General features: G+C 51.6%; 1 protein-coding gene and 1 pseudogene across 1 annotated transcript in view; both read left to right on the forward strand.

Moving 5' to 3' along the window:
• Window positions 1-1,972: 1,972 nt before the first annotated feature.
• Window positions 1,973-24,052, forward strand: part of Pepd (peptidase D) — a 142,948-nt gene continuing 120,868 nt past the window's right edge. Inside the window, exons 1-4 of the mRNA XM_008839452.3 lie at window positions 1,973-2,076; window positions 11,923-12,106; window positions 14,128-14,255; window positions 23,722-23,785. Coding sequence (XP_008837674.1) covers window positions 2,060-2,076; window positions 11,923-12,106; window positions 14,128-14,255; window positions 23,722-23,785 — 393 coding nt within the window. The 5' untranslated portion in view covers window positions 1,973-2,059. The remainder of the gene's footprint in view (window positions 2,077-11,922; window positions 12,107-14,127; window positions 14,256-23,721; window positions 23,786-24,052) is intronic.
• On the forward strand, window positions 16,098-18,299 carry LOC103739165 (annotated as a pseudogene).

Consider the following 24,052-nt stretch of genomic DNA (forward strand, 5'->3'; position numbering starts at 1 on the left):
GCTTCCTCAGCTGATTTACACACTCCCATGCCGACTCTCTAAAATCAATCTCTCTCCAATTGCCTCCTGGCTCCCAGCAGCATCCAGGGACTGCCCTGCATGAGTAACTATACAATATTCTCCCACACCCTTAGTGGCGGCTTCTCCTAGAGTCACTGCCAGAGCCTCCGAAGGGCAGGAGTGGGGGAGGAGTGTGGTTCTACTGGAGCCTTGGATGGGGGTGGGGGGCAGAGGATGCCAGGCATATGAAACTGCTGTCAGGGAAGGCCCTGTCTAGAGGCCCAGTGTCCAGATGGGCCTGGGTGGGTAGGCAGTATGGGCAGTGCCTCTCTGTTACAACCAGACATGAGAGTTTCATTCATTGCTCTCCTCTCATTTTGTAAATATTTAGGATAATTACTTCTTTTACACATTAATAAGCATTAAGCTGGCAGTTGGCTTAATTTTGACATATTTTATGTCAAAAGAAGTGGGGCTGTGATTAGCTGGGGGCAGGTTTTCCTTCTACACACGGACACAAATAGCTCTCTCCTCATCTTTTGCTATTTTTAAAAACTGTCCCTTATTAGAGAGTTGAGATTCTTTGGCTGGGGATGGAGCTAGTACATAATGTATGTATGTATGTGTTTTCAAGTTCTCAAGAATGTATGTACCTGTGTGAGCTCAGGTATATTACCTCAGTTTCCTCATCTATAAAATGGCATCAAGAATATGGGTCGGGGGACCAGCATGGTGGTACACACTTTTGATCCCAGCACTCAGGAGGCAGAGCAGGCAGATCTCTGTGAGATTGAGGCCAGGCTGATCTATATAGCGAGTTCCAGGCCAGCTGGGGCTACAGAGACAGTCTCAGTCTCTCTCTCTCTCTCTCTCTCTCTCTCTCTCTCTCTCTCTTTCAAAAGATTATGGAGAGATGGCTCTGTGGTTAAGTGTGTACTGCTCTTGAAAAGGACCCGAGTTCAGTTCCCAGCACCCATATCAGGTGGCTCACAACTGCCTGTAACTCCAACTCCAGGGGATGCGATGCCTTCTTCTGGCTCGGAGGGCACCTGCACTGACTTGCACACACAGAGAAAAATTAAATACAAAATAAAATATTTTTTAAAAAATTTAAATTTTATTTATTTAAACAAAATTTATGTCTATGACTGTATTGCCTGCATTTATATAAGTACACCCACGTTGTGCAGTGCCCAGGATGTCAGTAGAAGGAGTTGGATTCCCCTGGAACTGGACTTACAGAAGGTTGTTAGCTGTCATGTGGGTGCTGAGAACTGAATCCAGATCCTCTGCAAGAGCAGTCCCTATAAAATCTTTTTTTAAAGAATAGTCCCAAACTCTACACAGGAGTTTCGTGAGACATCTATCTGCAGAACTGCCATTTGTAAAGCATTTCAGCCAGTGCCTGCAAGTGCTCTGGACCTGCTGGCACCTGCCTTCTGATGTCCCTTCCCAACCTTGCTCTAGCACCTCAGCTTCTCCATTCTGCTCCCAAGGGAGCTTGGAGAAGATCCTACCAGACCCAACTCAAAACCCCATGTTCAAGGCGCTACAGAGTCTGGCTGATGCTTGTCTCTCAGGCTGAGCCCCTCTCCACTCCCTCTCCTGGATACTGAGGTTTCTGTTCCTCCAGTTACCCCAGCCCTCCCCACTAGCCCGGGACGCTTGGCTTGCTTCCCGTCCTTCCCAGAGGGTTCTTTATTCCTGAGTTCTTCCAGCAGGTGGGCTGCCACATGAGGTCAGGGGCTGACCCAGAATCAAGCTGTCCTCTGTCTCAGGACACTGCCTCCCAGTTGGGAAAGCATGAAGGATGCTGCTCAGGTTCTGTCGGGCCCTACCGCAGCCCTCTCCAGGGTTCCGCCTCTCCACGGTTCGCCGAGTCCAGAGCTGGAAGCCACGGGACGAGGGCGGACAGCTCCGCCCTTAAACCCCGCCCACCCCAGCCCCGCCCTCAAACCCCGCCCACCTCTAGCGCCGCCCCAACACGCCTCGCAGTCCCCGGCTGGCCGGGCTGGTTCAGCTTACGCCGCACTTCACGTGACTCTCGCGCTGAGCGAACATGGCGTCCGCCTCGCGGTGAGTGCTGCTCCGGTGCTTCGCTCCTGCTTGCGGGCGCGGAGAGGGGGCCTCCCCTCGGCGTTCCGGGCTGGTCAGTGGGTGACAGCCCCAGGCTCTGGTCCGGGTTGTTGTGCGGCCCCTTGGCTCCCAACTTCCCGGGCGGGGGAGGGCTCCATGTCCCCGCACGCTGGTGCCCACTGCGCCTCTCCACGCTGGCGGCTGGCCCTTGCGGGGCTGCCCTGCAACTCAGGCTCCAGCCGGGTGGTGCAAGCACTTGGGAAGCAGAGGCAGGCAGATCTCTGTAAGATAGAAGCCAGCCTGGTCTACATATCGAGTTCCTGCTTGTGCGGCCGAGGTGGGGGCCCTGGTAGACGAAGTTGTTCACTGCCACGCCCCTCAGGTGGGGGGATGCCATCGTAGTCAGAGCTTCAGGTCTCCAGGAACCCCCTGAAAGGGACAGTGATTAGGGTGGGAATCCTCTTTTCTCAGGACAGCAGTAACCCAGTACAATGTCGAGCCAAACTTCAACTCCTCAGAGAAGCCTTCCCTAACTATCTGATCAACTCTACGTGTCCGTTGTCTCTTCCCCATTTAGAATGCAAGAGTCATTCTGGGCCTCGTTAGCCCAGTGCCATGCACGGAATAGGTGTGCCATAATTCTGTAGATTCAAAGGAAGGCGAGTGGTCCTGTCGGACAGATCCGGACAGATGGCTCACTCAGGTAATCAGGGACAGATAGTTGGGCAAAGGTTAAGAGATAAAGGTTGAGCCAGTGTCCTAGGGGACAGGGAAGAGTAGAGTGCATCCCTAAGGGCATCAGGTGGCATCTCTGGACTTTGCCCTGGGGGGCTGGAAAGATTGTAATCTTTTGTTTTCTGACAGGGTCTCACTGTATAGCACAGGCTAACCCCAAACTCTTGGTCCTGCTTTGCCCTCCAAGTTCTCACATTACAGGCATATGGCATCACACTCAGCTTGGGATCTGCTTTTTAAAAAGCATACTCTCAAGCAGGGCACATTGGTGCAAGGACTTGGGAAGCAGAGGTAGGCCAATCTCTGTAAGATAGAGGCCAGCCTGGTCTACATATCAACTTCTAGGCCAGCTGGGGCTACAGGGAAACCCTGTGGACCTGATTACTCAGGATGTTAGGCGGGTCTGAGTAGGAGAGTGCAACTCTCCACCTACCTGGGTGGGAACTGAGCTCTATATGGGGAAACTGGTGGATATCTCCCTCTGTATAAAATGAGGGAAATGGAAACAAAATGGGTTCTCAGCTGGCCCCCAAGGTTGGGAGAGTTTTGAGTATAGGAGTCACTTAGTGGGTTCCTGCTGTGTTCTGGGAACAACACCTGGGCATACTTTCTGGCACTCACAGGCCACTAAGGCAGATGAACACATGAAATATTGTCATCTGTCTTTCTGCCTCTGATCTTGGTGTGTGCCAAGGAGAGGCATGGGCTCTGAGGCCAGGGGAGAGTATGCAGTGACCTTTGTGCTGGACATTAAGCAGTGAGACATACTTAGGTGGAGAGCTGTGCAGGCAAAGTCCTGGTTGGGTGTCCAGGAGGCAGTGATCAGAACTTTGAACCCAGCCCAGGACCTTCTGTTAAGGAACACACTGAGCAGTACATCTGAGTAGTAGATGTCTGTTTATGGGTCTCATCTCTCCATCTGGGCTGGCCAGGTGGTCACTGGTAGCTCCAGCAGGTGCATTGGGTTGTGGCTGCAGGGTAGCCTAAGGCCTGTTTCTCTCCACAAGGTACAGGGGCCAAGCTGGTGAGAGACATAGGTCAGATCCTAAAAGAAAGGCTCTTGTAACAGAGCTGATTCTCTGGGGGTCATCATGCAGGATGGGTGAAGGACTTACTGGAAAATCTGACAGAGGTGGGGAACTTTCAGAGCTGGCCAAAGGATATTCTAGGTTGGTTATGGATCTGCCTTAAGAGATATTAGGCCTGAGCTGAGCCCAATGACAAAGTTGGAAGATATTCCTTAAAAATCTTGGCCCTCAACTGTTGCTTTCACACGTTAGATCAGAGTGTCAGTTATCTGATTTTTTTTTTTTTTTTTTTTTTTCAGGTCCAGAGGTGAAACCCAGGCCTTGCTTGTGTTGGGCAAGGGTTCTTCCACTGAGCTACATCCCCAGCTCTTGTTTTTTTTTTTTTTTTCTTTTTTTGAGACAGGGACTTGCTGTACAAAGGCCTTGAACTCATGATCCTTGTGTGTAAGCCTTCTGAGTACTGGGATTATAGGTTTATACCTATACCTACAGTGTCAGTTACAGTGAGCCAACAAGTCGTAGCCTCAGGCTCCCAGGGAGTTAGAGTTGGTTTCCTATGGAGTGAGTCCTTGTAGAACCTAGGGAGAAGAGGCCCATGTGACTCTCAGGTGACCGTGGTCCAGCATCCTGTTCTGCTTTCCTAGGAGACAGCAATGGGTGAGAAGAGGAGTTGTGTGTAGGAAAGTGGACAGGGTTTCAAAGGGTAGGATAAGGATCTGTCGCATTCTTTTTTTTTTTTTCAAAGAATATTTTATTATTTTTATTTTATGTGTATTACCTACATGTATGTAAGTGCACCCATGTCATGCAGTGCCCACAGAGGCTAGAAGAAGGCATCAGATCCCCTGGAACTGGAGTTACATTGTTAGCTGCCATGTGGGTGCTGGGAACCACACCTGGGTCCTCTGCAAAAGCAACCAATGGTCTTAACTGCTGAACCATCTTTCCAGCCCCATGTCTCTCATTCTTAAGTCAAGTGGTATCTTGGGAGCTGCTGCACAGGCAGCAAGGAGCAACAGGCAAACTGCCCTAGGTGTGCACCTAATGAGCAATGGGCCTTGCTAGAGTCAGCATTCTCCATAGACAGTGTCAGCAGGGGTCAGGGTCTTGCTCAAAAGCCTGTCACACCTTTATATGAACCTTGTACTTCTGAGCAAAGGCCTCATGCTGGCCTGGGAAATGGGTGAGTCTGTGGGAGCCAGCCCAGGTATCTCTTTGCCCTGCCTGACTCTTCCCTAGGTTTGGTCCTCACTTGGCTTACCCCTGTCTTGGTCCCTATGTGTAGTTGTCCTCTATTCCTCCACTGGAGAGAGGGATGTAGTGGGGGGCGGGGGGTTGTTGCTGGCTAGCCCTCTGAGGCGTCAATGAGGAGGACCTTCCCAGCTTTGCTGTCAGGTAGCCAGTGAGTGACTGAGCATCTCAATGATGGTCCTGTGCTGGTAACTGAGCATGGAGAAGCAAGCTAGCTCTTGACTGGTCTGACTTCCTCAGAGCTTAGCAGTGTGGCTGTATCCAGAAGTGACTTCATATGGTAGGAATCTTGACCTAGTCTGTGCTTTGACCCTTGTGGGTATTAGTGAAACCTAGTCTGTTTTCTACTGCTATACCAAAATACTGGAGACTGGTACTTTATAAAGAAAAGAGTTTTATTTTTGGCTCATGGCTCTAGAGGCTGTGTCAGCTGACTGCATCTGGTGAGCGCCTCCCCTGAAGTCATAAAGTGGTGGGTGACATTGCACACAGCAGGAGCAAAAGGGGCAAAGTAGGCTGTGCATAAAGGAGGCGGGTCCCATGGCAAGAGAGCCAGCCGACTTCACTTTGTGACAACCCTCTGTTATACTAACTGTAGGCCCAGGAGACCTAACCCATGCCCTTGAGATTATGCCCTCAGCAAACTGATGACCTCCCAGAGAGTTTCACCTTTTAAAGAGCCACTCCTCAATACTGTTACATTGAAGACCAAGCTTCTAGCATGTATTATTTTAAATTATGTGTATACATGTGTACCTATGTGGGGGTATGTGCACATGAGTGCAGGAGACCATAGAGGCCAGAGGTGGATCCTTCTGGAGCTGGAGTTACAGGTAATTGTGAGCTGCCCCATATGGGTGCTGGGAATTGAACTCAAGCCCTCAGGTTCTTTGCAAGAGCACAACGTGCCCTCCACCACTGAGCTCTCTCTTCAGGGTCCTGTTTTTTTTTGTTGGTTTTGGTTCTGTTCTGTTCTGTTCTGTTCTGTTCTGTTCTGTTCTGTTCTGTTCTGGCCCCATATGGGTGCTGGGAATTGTACTCAAGCCCTCAGGTTCTTTGCAAGAGCACAACGTGCCCTCCACCACTGAGCTCTCTCTTCAGGGTCCTGTTTTTTTTGTTGGTTTTGGTTCGGTTCTGTTCTGTTCTGTTCTGTTCTGTTCTGTTCTGTTGTTCTGTTTGAGGCAGGGTCTTCCCTGTAGCTCCACCTGGCCTGGAACTTGCTATATACGCTAGGCTGACCTGGATCTCACAAAGATCCTCCTGCCTCTGCCTCCTGAGTGCTGGGATTAAAGATGGGTGCTACTATACCTGGCTTGTTTTGTGTTTTAACAAAGGGTCTCACTATATAGCTAAGGCTGGCTTCCAACTTTTGAGCCTCTCAAGTGCTTGGATTATAGGCATGTGCCACCATACCCAGCTTGGCATGTTTTAAAATGCATTAAATATGCAGAAGATTATAAAGAAAACCAATTATGTGGAAATGCAGCTATCAGAATGTTTAATGAATCTGTGCTACAGTCATATGCGTTTTTATTAACACATTAAATAAGAAGAGCCTGGAACAGGTCTAATAGCCACCTTGATTTTGAAGTAGTGGTAAACGGGTATTTTAAGTCACAGCAGCAGCAGTACTGTGGAGGGAAAGTACCTGGTACCTGAGGTTTCTGTGGGTGACAGATTCCCAGGCATTGCCAACACTAAGTGATTTATTGCCTATATTAGTTGAGACCAATTGTAAATTTGAATTAGAAGTTAAAGAAAACAAAGGAATAATTTTTTTGTTAAGTGTTAATATTCTGTGTATGGCTCTCCATGCATCCATGGCCTTAAGTCAGAATCTTGCAGGTGGCCATTGAGGGCAAAGGACAGAGTGGCACAGGGAGCTCAAGACAGGGATAGGTCACATGAGCCATGGTCTTGGACCCTCCCCGGGAGCTGGCTCTATACTTAGTCTGATTTTGGCCCTGTGCCGCCTCCTGAGCCTGCTTGGGAGGGCCTGTTCTGAGGGGGTCTTTGAGTCCTGGAGCTGCTGATCCACCAGCCCCTGTTCCTCCTAAACATATCTGTGTTCCTGCCCACTTGCAGTAAACAATGCTTTGTCCCAGTACTCAGGAATGATGTACCTGTGCCTTTTAAAATCCAAGGGTTGGGAGCCGGGTGTGGTGGCGCATACCTTTAGGCCCAGTGTTTGGGAAACAGAGGCAGGCAGATCTCTGTGAGTTCGAGGCTAGCCTGGTCTACATAGAGAGTTCCAGACCAGCTGGGGAAGACCAAAAAAAATCCAAGGGTTGGGGCTGGAGAGATGGCTCAGTGGCAAAGAGCACTGACTGCTCTTGTACAGGACTGGGGTTTGGTTCCCAGCACCCATGTGGCAGTTCACAACCATCCATAACTCTAGTTTCAGGGGTTCAACACCCTCTTCTGACCTCCTTGGGCATTGCACGCATGGGTACACTTACATACATGAAAGGAAAGCACTCCTAACCATTAAAAAAAAAAATAATCCAAGGGTTGGTTAGCAACAGAAAAAGGTCCCATCAGTTGGCTAACCAGGCCTGGTGACACTGGCCTGAAATTATAGCTACTCAGGAGTCTGAGGCAGGAAGATTGTAAGTTTAAGAGCTACTTGGATGACAGAACAAGTTTAAGGTCAGTTTGTCTCAAAATAAAATGTAAAAAATAGGGCCGGGGATGTAGCTCAGTGGTGCGGTGCTTGCCCAGAATGTGCCCTGGCTTTAATCCTGAACATTATAAGAGAAACCAGTTGGAGATGTTTTATCGGTGGTATGTTTGATGACTTTTCAGAGAGAAGTCATTCTTAGTTCTGAGCCTGATGGTCCTCCTGGGGGGTTGGTATCTCTATAATCCTTGATCCTGCGGGGATCTTGGCATACTTAGTGACAGCAACACACGGCTTTGCCCACTTAGGCCAAGCTGCCCTTCTCAAGCCAGAGCCCAGGACTAGGTGAGACCCTTGGAGGAGTAGGTGTATTCATCCCTCAAGGACTTGTTCCTGGAGCCCCCTCAGGTACCAAAACCTGCAGATACTCAAGTCCAGCACATAAAATGGGCATTAGACCCCAGTCTGGGGGTCCTAAGGGACTTTAGACCTCATACAGTTCTGGACTAGAGGCTGAGAGCCTTCCAGATGGAAGCATGGTTACATGCCAGGTGCAGGCAGGCTTGCCATCCTTAAGGATGGAGGTAGGTCAGAAGGAGGGGAGTTGGTGGAGATGAGATGGCTCCAGCTGAGCATTTTCAGCCAGCGGTGCTGTGGGGTGACTTTGGCATTTTCAGCCAGTGGTGCTGTGGGGGGTGACGTTGGCTCAGCTCATCTGTAGCAGGGCCCCCCTTGTCACTGACTTTGCTCATGGGAAGCGTTTAGAGATGAGTTATTGGGGCTGGAGAGATGGCTCAGTGGTTAAGAGTGCTTAAACTGCTCTTCCAGAGGATGAGTTCCATTCCCACCACCTATATCAGGTGGCTCACAACTACCTGTAACTCCTACTCCAGGGGATTGAACGCCTCTGGCCTCCACAGGCGTCTGCGCTCATGTGCACATACCCATGCACAGATGTACACATATACATAAAAATCAAACAAATCTTTTAAAAAAGATGAGTTTTCCCCTGTGCTGACCTCCTCCATGGGTTTTGCTGAGTGGGTGGGAAGGGTGTGGAGTCCCCTGATGCGGGTGCTGGAGGCTGCACTTTCGGTTCCTGCCAGCTAGGCCAGCTGGGAGCCAGTCGTGTTTACAAGCCCTTTCATCCTTATGGCCAAGCATGGCAGACATCAGCCCTGGCTTTGAGGGAGCCCTGACTACTTGGGCCCACCCAGCCTCCTGCTCACCCTCCCTGGAGGAAGGAAAGGCAGGTGCCAGGGGTAGGAGGAGTGAATACCTAGACCGTGTGTATGTGTAGGAGGTTCCCACCCCTCCACCCTTCTGACCAGGTGGGGCCCCCAAGAATCTGTTTCCTGCCCCTACCCCCACTAGAGCTGATGTGGCACCCTCCAGTCTGCACAGCTGAGTCAGTCAATTGCAACAGTGATACACTCAGCAGATATTTATTAAGTACTTGCTGTATGTCAAGCAGGGTGCTAGGCACAGGACACAGTGACCCAAGCAGATCTAGGCCTGTCTCATGGAAGGCCTGCTTCAGTTAGGAACCTGGTCTGAAGCCAGGAGTTCATTCAAGTTCGATGCAGGGACAATTACAGAACTTCAGGGAGAGGAAAGCAAGCTGGGAAGAAGCGGGAAGCTGCTAGAGATAGAGCTGTGGCCCTGTTTTGAGGAACTGCCATTTAGTTTAATGATCTGCCATGGAAGGGATCAAGGGAGTTAGCTCTGTGTTCACCACCTTAGTCCTTATCTCTCATGCCTCCCATTGGCTCATCCTACTTGAAAGCCAGAGGTAGGGCACAGGCTGATGGAGCTCTGTGAGGTCAGGCACGACCTGTTGGACCAAGGCACTGTGGGTGGATGTGAGGTCTAGTATCGGTGTCTTCTTGACACATCTGAGAAGCAGGAACCTCAGCTGAGGAATTGTTTCCATCAGATTGGCCTGTGAGAGGGTCTGGCATTTTCTTGATTGCTAATTGATGTAGGAGGGTCCAGTCCACTGTGGGTGGTTCCATCCCTGTGCAGGTGGACTTGGGCTGTGTGAGAAAGGTGGCTGAATGTGAGCCTGGCAGCAGTCCTCTGTGATCTCTGCTTCAGGCGCTTGCCTTGAGTCCCTGCCTTGGCTTTCCTCAGTGATTGTAGCCTGTGAGGCGAAATAAACCCTTTCTTCACCCAAGTTGCTCTCTGTCGTGGTTTTTATCACAACAACAAAAAAGCAAGCTAGAACCCTGTGGTTGGATCTGGAGGGCAAGTGGGGAAACTGGCCTAGTGATGTGGGGGGGGTGGGGGGCCGGGCAGGAGAAGAGAGTTCTAAGACGGAAAGTGGGGAAGAGCATGCTTAGCAGGTGGCGTGTAGGAGGTATGTGTGAGGCCCGTCCATGGAAGGGTCCCAGAGGCCTCTTCATGGTCCCCTGCAGTAGAGAGGAAAGGGCCATCACAGTCCTCACTGAGAACTCACTCTGCTTTTACTAGCTCTGGGTTATGCTTGTTCTCCTTGAACTCTCGCACTGCCCCTGGACTGTGGAACCTTCAGGGACTCCCTCTTACACATCCCACCCCTGCCTGACTCCAGCCCCATCTCTTACTAATGTGGCATCTAGCCAGCTTGCAGGGTCTGCCTTCCTTCCTTGGTTCCTTCATTCAGCAGACATTGATGGTTTTGTCTTTGTCTTCATGTAAGGCGCGTGTTACCTGGAGAGATGGTAGTGAATAAGTGAGTTTGTGCTTTGAACCAGCAGGAGGCTGGTGGGAAGCTCAGACCAAGAAAGCAGGGGGGAGTTCCTTGAAGTTGCCAGGTGGAAGGTGGATATGGGCCACTTGTCAGGGGGGTGCCCTAACTGGGAGGAAGGGCCGGGTTCTGGGTGTGGGTGGTGGAATGAGAGACAAGGACAGCTTGAGCAGGAGGAGGCAAGGCTTAGGTCTTTGCCGTGTGCACTGAGTTTGAGCTAAGAGATATGTCAGAGGGTCAGGGGGCTCTGAATCTGTCGTCGGCCTGTGGCAATAGATGGTACTTAAAGTTGAGGCATTGACCTGGCTCAGCTGTGCCCAGTAGAAGAAAGACAGTGGGTCCAGCCCTGGGGCTCCAGCAGGAAGTTGACCTGGAAGTGATGCCATGCCGGTGGAGGGTGGAGGAGCTGACCCTGGGTGGAGCTCAGCGGTAGTGTCTTTTGGTCGAGAGGCCTGATGAGATTAGATTCAATTCCACTTAGGAGCTTAGGGTCACTGTGGCCTGATAGACTGTGTGTTCTGGGGGAGCAATGTGTAGCTTGATGGGGTTAGCTGAGGGGTGCATGGGCTGTCAGGCCAGGAATGCCAGGGGCTAGATATTTACTGCAAAGTGGAGGGAAAAATGGACTGCTGAGAGGGCTGGGGAAGTGTTTTTCCTTTCTGTTAAGGGTCAGGTTACTATGTTGAGATGTAGGATGCTGAGGGAGCCCCAGGGGAGAGGAAAATGCTGCTGAAGCAACCTTTGACTAGGTGTGGGGGTGGAATCAGTTCTGTACAAGTAGATGAGAAACTGCAGGTGGGTCTCAAGGCAGATGGGAATTTGGAGAGTGAACTGTCACAGTAAACAGGGAAGTCTTTAGACCGTGAAAAGCCTGGACAGGGACATGTAGTATTGCCAGGCCTGGCTCCTCCCAGCCCATGTAAGCTTTCTAGAACACCAGCCTTGCTGTCCTTAAGCTCTGCCCTCTACAGCTTGCTGCTCACAGGAGCATGGGGCTGTGGCTCTCCCTCACCACCCAGCTCATCCTTGTGTATGTATACTGAGGGGTGTGCATTGCTGGGGATGGGGACTGCCAGCCTAGGCCATGAAACTGGCACTGCATGATGGTGGGCCATGGTTGCCTGAGTCAGAGCTCACCTTTCCCACCCACTCTAGAAGTTCAAGAAGGTGGGAACCCTGGAGGATGGCATATGCCCCCTGCAGGGCTTTTCCGCGCAAACCCTGCCCACCTACCAGCTGAGCAGATCCAGTTGTCCGTCATCCCCACAGTGAACCAGGTGCTCAGGAAGAGACGGTTAGCGGATGATGGACTAGCCTCAGTGGGCCTCAGTGCCCCAGCAAGGGGCCATCTCTGAGTCTCTAGTAGGTCAAGCTCTGGCTGACTTGTCTTCCGCGGAGTCCCTGGCAAGGCACAGTCCACAGGTGAGGGACACAGGCTTGACGGTGCTAACCAGACTTTGTTGTATGTGCTCATGTCTCTGCAGCCCTTCCTACTCCCTGGGGAATGAGACCCTGAAGGTGCCCTTGGCACTGTTTGCCCTGAACAGGCAGCGCTTGTGTGAGCGGCTGCGGAAGAATGCAGCTGTGCAGGCCGGCTCAGCTGTGGTGCTGCAGGGTGGGGAGGAGATGCAGCGTTACTGCACCGACACGTCCATTATTTTCCGCCAGGTGAGCCTACAGCCCGCTTCTGCAGCCCTGTCTGCCTCTAGGACCAAGCAAGGGGGTGTTTGGCAAGGTCTCTAAAGGGGCCCCTGGAGGCAGTCTGGGTCCAGGGATCCCACACTTGGGGTCAGCACCTCCAGCCTCACCTGCAGGCAAAACTGTCAAGATACAAAACGATCAAGCAGACTAGGCTTCATGTTTGGAGTGGGCCCTGAAGAACCAGGGTAGTCTTAGACAATCAGGAAGGTGGTATACACAGGGATGGGCAAAACAGAGGGTGGATCAGGGGCTCCTTGAGGTTCTAGAACTCTGGTGTGCAGCCTAGACATTATGTACTTAGCTAAGAATCATTGTCAGCACAGAATCCTCAGGAATAAGAACATTTCCCCCCCAAAAGCCAGAGAGACCAGGAGTTGTGTTTACTCTCCTTAATCTCATATCACATCCAGTTTACAGATGAGGAGACTGAGTTCCAATGGGGAAATTACTTGCCAAGAGGTATAGCTGGGGTTAGAACTCTTCTGGCTGGGTCTAGAGACATAGGCCTGTAATCTTCAGGGAGGTTGAGGTAATTGAATCACAAGTTCAAAGCCAATCTGGGCAACTTAAGGAGACCCTGCCTCAAAAGTAAAAAGAGAACTTAGAATGTTGCTCAGTGTTAGTGCACCTGTCTAGAATCCACCAGTGAGGAGCTGGGGGCTGTGACTCAGCTTAGAGCGCCTGCCTAGAATCCCCCAGGGAGGAGCTGGAGGTATGCCTCAGTGGAACACTGTGGGGCGTGGCTTGGTGGTAGAGTGCCTGCCTCGAAATCACCACTGAGGGACTAGTAGTATGGCTCAGTAGTAGAGCATTTGCCTTTGCCTAGCGTGCAGTAGGTCCTAGGCTCAATCTCTAGTATCATCAAAAATAAGCAAGTAAGTAAATAAATAAATAAACCTGACTCTGTGTCTGTGGTTCTTTTCCTTCTCTGCTGCCAGGCTCAGAGCTGCCGCCAGAACCTGGGGGTGGGGGACAGAGACACGGGACTATGAAGAGCAGTGTGGAGGAAAGGCACAAGGCCTGGCCTCCCTAGCTGGAGCCTGTCCACTCCAGCAGGCCACAGAGGGCCTAGGGTGCTCTGCTGAGAACCCTGGTACAAGCCACAGGCCTGCAGTCCCTGGCTGCCAACAGCATGAAGGTCTAAGGCTTTTTCTGCCTTGTCCTGGTACTTGAGGTTTATACAGTTGTGGTTTAAAACCCAGTTTCCTAAATTCAGCTGTGGGCTCCCTTACTGATGTCATCCCAGGTTCACCTCAGATGAGCTTCTTCTCCTTCATACCTTGTTATGTCAGCTCTGTGCTGAGCTGTGATGTCACAGCTGCCCTGAGTAGGAGAGGAAGGTGAGACGTCCTGACTACTTGGGTAAAGATACCCCACGTGTGCTGGTACTGGTGGCGCACAATGGCAGGATATGCTGAAGAGGCAGAGGCAGGAGGATCTGGAGATACCCCATGTGGGTGTCTGAAGCTAGCCAGAGCTTGGTGCTGCTGGCTCTCACAGACCTGGGAGTGTGTCTGGGAGGTGCAGCCACAGATAGGTGGTCTGAGCACATGCAGGAAACCTGTATCGTCAAAGAAGGAGTGAGTTGGGCCAGTGGGTTAAGGTGCTTGCCACCAAGCCTGACGACTTGAGTTCTATCCCCAGGACCTATACTGTAGAAGACCGGCTCCTGCAAATTGTCCTCTGACCTCCACATGCATGCCTTGGTGCATACGCGCACACACACACACTTAGTTAAAAAAAGTCAAAGGGCCAGTGACTGCTCTTGCCAAGCTATGGCATGGCAGGATGGACAGCGGCAGCTGAAGTGGGAGCCAGATGCAGAGATGAAGGGCTCTGTGGGCTGGGGCTATTTCCCAAAAGGAGGCCTGAGCTGCTGCTATCTGGGAGGGAGGCCCAGGACTCTCTGCTGGTCTCCCTCTTGTACTTCATGCTTCTGCTCTGCTGCTCTGGTCACTGGGTAATGAGGCTCCTTGCCCCCTCTACAGGAGTCCTTCTTTCACTGGGCCTTCGGTGTCATCGAGTCAGGCTGCTATGGTGTGATTGATGTGGACACTGGGAAGTCAACCCTGTTTGTGCCCAGGCTTCCTCCCAGCTACGCTACCTGGATGGGAAAGTAAGGAGTGGTCCTTGACCTGGTGCTGAGCCTGCCAACTGCAGGCTGATTAGGGATGGTGGGGTATGGACAGGAACACAGGAGGGAGGGTCAGTGGTCAAGCCTCTTGCCCATATACTCTGTGTCACAGCCATGAGCCACAGTTGGGAAGGGTTTGGGAAAAGGTGTCAGAGCCAAAGCTATGGATTAGAGGCACAGTTCATGGAAAGCCTGGATTTCCTGCTTGCTGGTAAAAATGCTGGAGGCTTTGGCACCAGTGGGTGGTCACTTCTGCATGACTTTGATGAGTGTGTGCCTATCAGTGAATTAGTTCAGGTGGGGTCAGTGTGAACTGTCGGGGCTTTCTTTCTGAGGTCTGTCAACCATGTTCAGGTGTATTACTGATGCCTGCCCTGGCTACAGGTGGTCTCTCTTCCATTGACCCTTCTGTGAGATAAGGTGGGCTTAGAGCTGTGCATGTGACGAATGTGGGCCTAGCGGCCAGGCCAGGGCCCCTGGGAGAGCTTGTCCTACTCCACCCTCCAAGGCACCTGGTAGTTCCCTGCTGTTCCGGAGCCTCTGTTGCCTGCCCATAGTGCTGAGGCGGAAGCTACACTTAACCAGGGATCCTGGAGATGATCAGAGAGTCTCTTCTTCCCAGCCTGTCATTTCTGCCTGGAGAGTGATCATTCCAGGTTAATGTGTAAATTACAGCCTTTGCTGCCTGGTGCCCCACCATGCTCATTACCAGGTAGGCTGGCGAGTCTGTGGTTGGTTTGAATGACATGGCACCTGGGCTGCGGTAGCAACTCTGAGCTCTGTGGAGGGCCAGGGCCCCCAAAGGGATTGCCTTCCCCAACTTCCTGTGCTTCGTGCATTATCCCTCCTTCTCCAGGCAGACTCCACAGCACCCATGGCTGGTCCCAGCATTTAGCTCTTCTGCTGTCTTGGGACAAGGGGTCCAGATCCACGAATTGGCCACATTTCTGCTTTGAGGCCACTTGGCAGCATCCCAGGCTGGCTGGCCCTGGGCCGTTAGCTTTGCTATGAAGATGTAGCTTTAGCAGAGTTGGCAGCAGAAGAGAAGCAGGCTCCGGTTCTCCTGGGGAAGTAGGGCGGGAGTAGACATGTTTTGTCTAGCTGCCTTTGGGGTGAACGACTGGCTGTAAGGGAGAGGTTCTGCCTGATGCAAGCTTCTGTTTCGTCATGGATTGTCCACCCATGTTGCATTTGCAACCAGCTCCTTTAACCTCCCTGCTGTAAAGAGGAAATAGGCTCAGCATGTTGGGAGAACTGTGCTGGTCCTGTGGCCTGGTCTTGCTGGAAGTGTGATCAGAAGCTGAATGCACTTGTGGTCCATCATGGCCTCCACATGGTGGCCACAGGACTGGTGAGTGGGTCTCATCAATTTGGAGCTCTGATTCCTTCCTTTGAAACAGTGAATTACAGTGGTGTAGCATAGGGTTGATTACTTTTGTGACAGGGACATAAGGTGGATTGCTAGGAGGGCAGTTATAATGTTCCCAAATGCCCAGTTCTCTCCAGTGGGACACCCTGCCTCACAACATGACTGTCCTACTCTGAGGAAGCCCAGACTCCCCCATGTGGAGAGTCCCCAGCTGATGTGGAGAGTCCCCAGCTGATGTGGAGAGCCCTCTGCTGAGGCCACAGGTATCATGGAGTAGAGATTAGCAGCTCTGTCTGACTTCCTGACCTTGAGAGTCCACAGATGAGTGACTTTTCTCTTTTTTTTTTTGTGACAAAATACATGACAGAAGCAACAGGAAAGGAAAAGATCAGGAGGAAAGGTTTTGTCTCAGTGTTTGAAAGGGTATAGCTCACAGTGGCAGGGAAGGCACGCACATGGGTGTGACTCGGGACGTGTTAGCAGAATGTGAGGTGGCTACAATGGCAGCCAATCAGGAAGCAGAGAATGGGACTGAAAAAAATGGTCAGGCAATCACTCTCAAAGGCTTGCCCCTAGTCACCAAGCTCATAAAGTTTCCACAAGCTTCCAGAACAGCACCACCAGTTAGGGACCAAGATTCAAGCCATGAAACTGTGGAGGACATTTTAGATTTAATCCATAACAGGCCCTGAACCTGGTAAATGTTTTTTCTACTCAGTGTCAGGGTCAGTGGTTACTCAACCATACTGTATTAGCCAGATTTTCAGTGCTATGACAAAATACCTGAGAGAAACATAGTACAAGGAGGAAAGGTTTGTTTTAGCTCATGGTTTCAGTCCATGGTCCATTGGCACCATGGATCTGAGGTGAGGCAGAACACCACGGTAGTGGAAGCATGTTGTACAGGCTGCTTGCTTCGTTGCAGCCAGAAAGTAGGGGATGGGGGGTAGGGGAGAGACGAGAGCCAGAGAGCCGAGGGTTCCAAAATACTGTTTTAAGAACATGCCCCTGAGTGCCCTACTTACTCCAACTAGGCCTAAAAAACCATTCAGCCATTAATCCACCAGTGGATTATCTATTGATGAAGTTAATGCCATCATGATCCATTCACCTCTCCTGAACATTGCATCACAGGATGCAAGCCTTCAATACATGAGTCTTTTCGGGGAGACTTCCTATTCGGACCTCAACACCTAATAACTAGAACAACCTCAACAAAGAGTTCAGGTCTAGTCTCCGTAAGATGCTTTCAGAATCCTTCCCGCATCCTGAGGTGTCCACATGAGCAGAACTTTAGCTGTCCTTTCAGGGGCCCCTTGGCCCTGCCTCCTAGCTCTGAGCTTGCTAAGATGCCCCACTGCTTGGAAAGCCAGCTCAGCAGTTGGCAGATGCTTTGATCTGTGCACTGTGGTGGAAGTAGACAGTTTCAGGGAGGGTCTGATCAAGACTCAGTCAGGTCCCACCTGGAGTTTCTGTCTGGAGCCATGGAAAGGCTCTGAGGTTGTCTCCTTTGCTGTCTGTTTTCTCCCCTTCCCCTCCTTACTATGTAGCCTAGGCTGGCTTCAAACTCAGATCTACCTTCCTCAGTCCCCAGTGCTGGGATGATAGATGACCACCACGCTAGGTAAAAGGATTTGTGTGTGTGTGTGTGTGTGTGTGTGTGTGTGTGTGTGTTTGTATGCATGCATGCATGCATGTCTGTTTCTGTGTGTGTGTGTGTGTGTGTGTGTGTGTGTGTGTGTGTGTGCATGCATGCATGTATGTCTGTTTCTGTGTGTGTGTGTGTGTGTGTGTGTGTGTGTGTGTGTGTGTGTGTGTGGTTTGGGGGATCGAATGTGGGGCCTTGCACTTGCTAGGCAAGCACTGTACCACTGAGTTCCTTTTCCAACCATTTACTTCTTATGAAGAACTGACTCTCTAGCAACAAATGGAAGATGCCTGTCTGTGAGTTGAGGAGACATCTGGGGCAAGGAGAATGGGAGCCAGTCCTGTCTCAGGTACTTTACCTCCAGTGGCTAAACTTGTGTGAATTCTCCATGTCTCCCCACACCCACATCTTTGGGAGCTAAATGGCCCTTGACTGGGTTTCAAGCCCAGGACTTGATTGGTCAGGTAACAGCTATTAAAAGTCGGCTTCTTGGGGTTGTACTCTTCAATAATACAGGAATAGTAGCCTGCACCTTGGCCACAGCTGAGTCTCAGAGAGGCTCTTAAAAGCCTTTTCCACCTCTCTGTGTGTGTGAGCACATGGGAGTGTGGTGAAGAGTGAAGACTACTGACTCCCCGTTTGTGTTGACCGGCGTGACTACCCCTTGCCTGATGTTGCCCACGTCAAGCTGCTGTCTGTTAGCCAGAAGGCCCTGAAGGAGAAGGAGAAGACCGGCTGGAACAGCCTGACCAGGGATGAGAAAGTCCAGTTGTACCACATCCAGTTTAACGAGAGCTTCGCTGAAGACAGTCGTGGGCATGGCCGAGTTCTTCATCAGCTTCACCCCATTGTTCTGATCTGGGAGAAGCGCTATGTGTACGGCCCCATTCCACATACCTTTGGTCAAGACTGGATGGCCATGCAGACCAAGTGAATGCTCAACCTGAAGTCCAACCCCATCTGGGGCTTCTCCACCAAGTGGGGCTACGACGAGAACCAGTGGAAGTGAGTGCTGCTCGCCAGCTGCTCCCACACCGATGTCCTGGAAACCACTATGTCCAGCAGTCTATGTGATGCTGATAAATGACAGTTTACATGAAGAAAAAGAAAAAGTGTCCCTTGAGTCTGCCCCTGCTTTGCTGAGCCGGCTCATCGTCTAGTGCAGAATATAGCCTTGGGTGACCTTGAAGGTAGGAGCAGCCCTATGTGCTGGGCGGGCCGGACCCAACAGACTCGGTCCCAAGAGATATTGTGACACCACAGCTGAGCTGAGTCCTTGTCTCCTGCAGCCTTGGTTCCCTCAGTAAGCGGTTCCCTTCCTATGTTCTAGGGTCTCTCTCTCTCTCTCTCTCTCTCTCTCTCTCTCTCTCTCTCTCTCCCTCCCTCTCTCTCTCTCTCCACCCCCCCCATCCTGAGTGTTTGGGAAGGGGAAGTCCTGGTTATAATGGACCAATGACAAAGGAGCTGGTTGTCTGGGCTGGAGCTGGGGAGCGGCCACATCTGTGTGCGACTGCTTCCAGATGCCGTCGTAATCCATAGGGCACAGGGAGCGAGGCTGATGGGATGACCTGGCCTTTGCAGTCAAAACCCACCAGACTGAACATTTGACCTTCAGCTCCTCAGCTTCCTTTGGAGTCCCCTTCTGATGACTTTTTAAAATCCACCTGGCAGATACTGCAATCCACAGTCACTCAGGAAAACTGTCCCCATGCAGGATCTACCGCTTCCTGTGTGCTCTGTTTTCTGTCAGGCTTGCAGATGCCCAGGGAGCTGTGGGTAGCCTAGGACTGGCCTGTGCCTCTCTTTAAAACTCCTTTGGCAGGAAGGTGGGATCCTCTAATGCACTTTTCTTTGAAGTCTTTACTCACAGAAGAGTGCTGAGTTTTTGATGGGAGAACATTTCCCATCATGTACTATCGTAATCAGTCTTAGCTGACAGGACCTCTGGCTTGGGGGTATCTGGGGTCCTCTAAGCACATTGGACATTTCCCTCTGTGATACGCCATGCTGAGCAGCTTCAGGGCCCATGGAAAGGTGACCAGCTTTGGGTAGGGCTTCAAGAACTTCTGCAGCCTGGCCAGGGTCTGCTTCTGTCCCTGACCAAACGGAAAGGAGAGATGAGGGCCTGGCCTGAGTTTGTAGGGAAGTGGTGATTGGCCTCTTAAGTATGTTTTTGGTCTTCAGGAATGACCACAGTGAATTCCTCTAGTGCTGAGGGTACAGCTCTGTACACAGCTCTTCATATGGGAACCCTTGTGAACTCTGTGTGTGTGTGTGTGTGTGTGTGTGTGTGTGTGTGTGTGTGTTATTTCACACAGCTCTTCATATGGGGACCCTTGTGAACTCTGTGTGTGTGTGTGTGTGTGTGTGTGTGTGTGTTGTTTACGGTGTATATTGGGAAGCATATGTGATTTTTGTTGTTGTTGAGGCAAGATCTTGCTATATAGCCCAGGCTGATCTTAAACTCAAGATCCTCCTGAGTATTGTGCCACCAGGCCTGGCTTGTATATGGGCTGTTAGTGGTGTGCGTTATGGGATATAGTGTGTGTCTGTTTTTTTTTGTGGTACTGCACCCCCAACCCTCTGAGGATTAAGGCTTTCTGGGCATCTCTTGGGCCTTACCCTGGCTGTTATCAGGCAGGGTGGGGGCCCTCTTTGAAGGAAACAGTCCTCCTTGAGAAGAGGCTAATCCATTCTTTTTGACTGTTCCTGATCCCCCCGCTCCAGCACCTAGGTATCGGCCAGAGACCCTAGCTGGGCTTGTCTTGATTGCCTTTCCTTACTGTGGCCTCCCTTTGCCTGGATTCTCTGCAGCCCATAATCTCAGAGGCTGCACCGTGGCTGCCCTGTCTCACACATAGGAGCAGTCTACAGGCTCAGTCGCCTGCTCTGGAAAGGGCTGCTTTCCTCTTTGACAACCTAATGACATCTTGACATGGTTGTGGACTTCCACGCCTCACACAGCAAGTGCTGCTTCCTCATGCTGCCAGTGGGATGAAAGGCAGCGGCATTGTTTGGAACTGAAGGCAGGCTCTAACCGCTGGAAACTGATGATGGTGACTGCTGTCATTTGGCCCTATTACTTATTCATTAACTATATGCAGGTGGTCAGCTAGCCACCAGAACCTGCTCTTCGAGATTTCATTTTCTGGAGGGCACCATCGTGTCTGCATCATGTGGCGTTAATTTGTCCCCTTCTCACCCCAGGCCTTGCACAGGGTGTTGGTGCTCACTGCAGTGACCAGGCATCAGCTTGACTCAGGGCTCATGCTTGGGCCAGCTGCTGGCAGGGCAGGCCTGCTCTGAGCCAGTGTCCCTGAGCCTAGGGCCCCCTCCCTCACCCCTAGGGATGAGCATCCCTTGAAATGAGGTGACTGCTGTCTCCTGCCAGCACCACTCCTTGTACTTGAATGAGGGATATCTAGAGAGGTGAGTACCTCTCCTGACCCATCCCCCTCAGCCTGTTTCTTTTCCTCAGGATCTCTCATGTGATGGGGTCTGACTGTGACCCAACATGAACTGTACTTGCTCACCCGTGTTCCAGCTGAGGCTGGCCACGTCATGTTCTGGCCAGCATGTCCCTCAGTGGGTTCAGAACTGCCCAGTGACCTCCCTAGCCAGTGTGACAGAGCTCATGTGGATGTGCCACTCCTCTGCCCATCAACCTCACCAAGTCATGGGTGCTGAGCCTTCCATGGCTGAGTTGAACATGCAGCCTGGTATGCATAGCTCTTCAAGTGACATTTAAATGATTTTTACTATAATTAACCCTCAAACTTGGAAAAGTAAGTACTATTCAAACTTAATTATCTCTGCCCTTTATAAAAAGAATGTAACACGCACAGTGCCAGACAATGCTCCCAGCTCTTCAGGTTTTATCTGTCCATTATTCCCAGTAAGGCCTAGTGCCTGGGAGGTCCGGCTTGCACTCCGGCTAGACTGTAACATTGGCCTCTTTGAAAAGGGCAAGTACGGTGCCCACTTCTTCCTGATGTTGGGACAGCATCAGGCTCTCCAGGTCTGGTCTTGCCCCACCTTGACATCCATGAACAGTGCAATGACTCATGGCCACTGTTAGGGTTTGAATGTGAGTTGTTCCTCGTAAGATCACATCTTGAATGTTTGGTTCCTAGCTGGTGGTGCTGTTTTGAAACGTTTTAGAAACTAATAAAACGTTGTTGGAGGACATAGGGAATGGGGGGGGTCAAGGTAGTGGTTGGGGGGGTCTGACGGCATGTCCCTTGGGGTTTCATCTTGTCTCGGGCCCCTCTGTCTCTGCTGTTTGCTTTCTATCCACTATGAAGGGGGAACAGCCTTTGCTCTGTACTTCCACTACCACAGCGTTCTGCCTCTCCGTGAACCCTGAATCAGTGGAGCTCAGCAATCCCTCCATAACCTTGAGGCAAAGTAATTCCTCCCTTAGGTTGTTTCTCTCAGGAATTTTATCACAGTGACAAAAGTAGCTTGTATGGTCACCAAGTAAGGAGTATGTAGGTCAGCACTAAGCCTTAGGGCCCCCACTGATCACAGCCCCCACGTCACTTCCCCTTTGCCGCTACTTCCTCTGGTTCTGTATTGTTAAGCTCTTACCTCTCCAGGCTTCTGTCTCTCAAATCTTCAGAATCCTAACTAGCAAGAACTCCCCAGGTGAGAAGGGCAGGGGCGTGTTTCCTGGTGGCGTTGACAGACTTGTGGGCACTGGCTTCAAGGACCCTATGACAGTGGAGGTGAAAAGGTCAGGCACCCATGCTAAGGGCTGACCTGCCCCTCTGTAGGGGAGCCACTTGGTGTTAAGAGCATTACTCAGGAGCTAAGGGTCTGCATACTCCCATAAGCCAGCCTGCAGCTGGGACTCCCCAAATCCAGGTGAGGTGACACTTCCTGCCACCGTTCTTGAGGTCTTTGCTAATGTGTCAGACCTTTGCCAGTAACTTGTGAGTCCTGTCTCAGAGTGGAAGCTAATGTGACTGAATCATGCAAACTTAAATAATGACGAGAGCTTGATGCCCAGTGAGCTCTTCAGAGGCCAGAAAAGCATAGGGCACTCGGGGGATCACAGCGGGGCCAGAGTTCTTCAGCCTGAGGTGGGTTTTCCGCCTGACATGGTTCTGCATGTGGCTGTGAGCCCTGCTGCTGGCCCCCTGCCCACCCCTCTCCCCTGGTCCTATGGCAGTCTGTTTTGCCTCTTTGGGTGGAGAGAGAATTGACGGGTCAGAGAGAGCCTTAGGATTCTGGTTCTTGCTGCTTTGTGGTACACAGGACATGGAGTCCTGACATTTTCTTCCCTGTTTCAACTGGGAGTCTCCAGGATGCCTCATCTACACACACTGTGATGGCCCAGGAAGTAGAATCCAAAGGCCACCCACTGTCTATCCTCTGTTGGATGGGGCACCTGCTGTGAAACCACAATGGGACGAGGAGGGGCCAGGTGTGGGATGGTGCAGAATGGCATGTGTGTGCATGATCAGACTTGGTTGCTTAGGTGGTGACATAACACTTCCGCCCCGCCTCCATTCAGTTAAGTGTTCCTTCATATGTGAGCTTGTCACTTGCAACAATATTGGACTCATCTGCTAACCAGGAACCTAGAGGTGGGGAGAGCAGTCTGTGGGACCCAGGAAGGGCATCTTCTGAATGGTGGGCAAGGGCCGTCTCACTGGCTAACTTTTCAAGTTTGATGACTAAGCTTGAATTTTTCTCATCGCATACAGTAGTACTGCTAATTGACTTCTTTCAAGTGTTACTTTATTAACTTTCCTTTAAGGAGACCCCATTCATCATAGCCTGGGAGGCAACTTCTTTTGTACCTGTGAGGGTGAAGCACACTGGTGGGATGTCTGGTGGGCTCTGTGGCATGGCATTTGTCTACAGCTGCTTGCTACAGGAGGCCAGGGTAACGATGGAATGGAGGTGTCAGCTGGAGGCGAGGGTGCCAGGGGAGGCAGGTGTGGTACAGGTCAGCTGGGGATGAGGGTGCCAAGGGAGGCAGATGTGGTACAGGTCAGCTGGGGGCGAGAATGCCAGGGGAGGCAGGTGTGGTGCAGGTCAGCTGGGGGTGAGGGTGCCAGGGGAGACAGGTGTGGTGCAGGTCAGCTGGGGGCGAGGGTGCCAGGGGAGGCAGGTGTGGTGCAGGTCAGCTGGGGGCGAGAATGCCAGGGGAGGCAGGTGTGGTACAGGTCAGCTGGGGGCGAGGGTGCCAGGGGAGGCAGGTGTGGTGCAGGTCAGCTGGGGGCGAGGGTGCCAGGGGAGGCAGGTGTGGTGCAGCGGTTGCTCTGTGACTCAACACCCTTTATCATCAAATCTGCACTGGGCAGACCCGCCTGATGCCAGCTGCCTGCACTGTGGCAGGGAATGGGTCCGGGCCTTCATGGCCTGGGTTTAGTGGGCAGAAGGTGGCGGTTGCCCTGACCTTGGCATTCTTTCCTTTTGAGGATCCATTCCAAGGAGCACTTCAAGGAGAAGTATGCCGTGGATGATGTTCAGTACACAGATGAGGTAAGTAGCAGACAAGACGCCTCTTCCAGCGACCCTGGGCTCCCTGCAGCCCTCTGTCCTCTCCTTCCATTACCACAGTCTGGGGACACTGGTAGCCAGCCCCCTAGGAGCACACCCCTGTTTAGAAAGAGCAGGCAGAAAATATGCACAGTAGACCTCTCTGACCTGACTAAGCTGTTCTCAGCATCGGTAGTATGCCTAACTCAGGTACAGTGTCTTGGTGCCAAGTACCACCAAGGTGCTCCAGGGGAGGATGTCTGTTGAGAG

Source organism: Nannospalax galili, unplaced genomic scaffold, assembly GCF_000622305.1.
Source record: "Nannospalax galili isolate Female #2095 unplaced genomic scaffold, S.galili_v1.0 scaffold159, whole genome shotgun sequence".
NCBI classification, from domain to species: Eukaryota; Metazoa; Chordata; class Mammalia; order Rodentia; family Spalacidae; genus Nannospalax; species Nannospalax galili.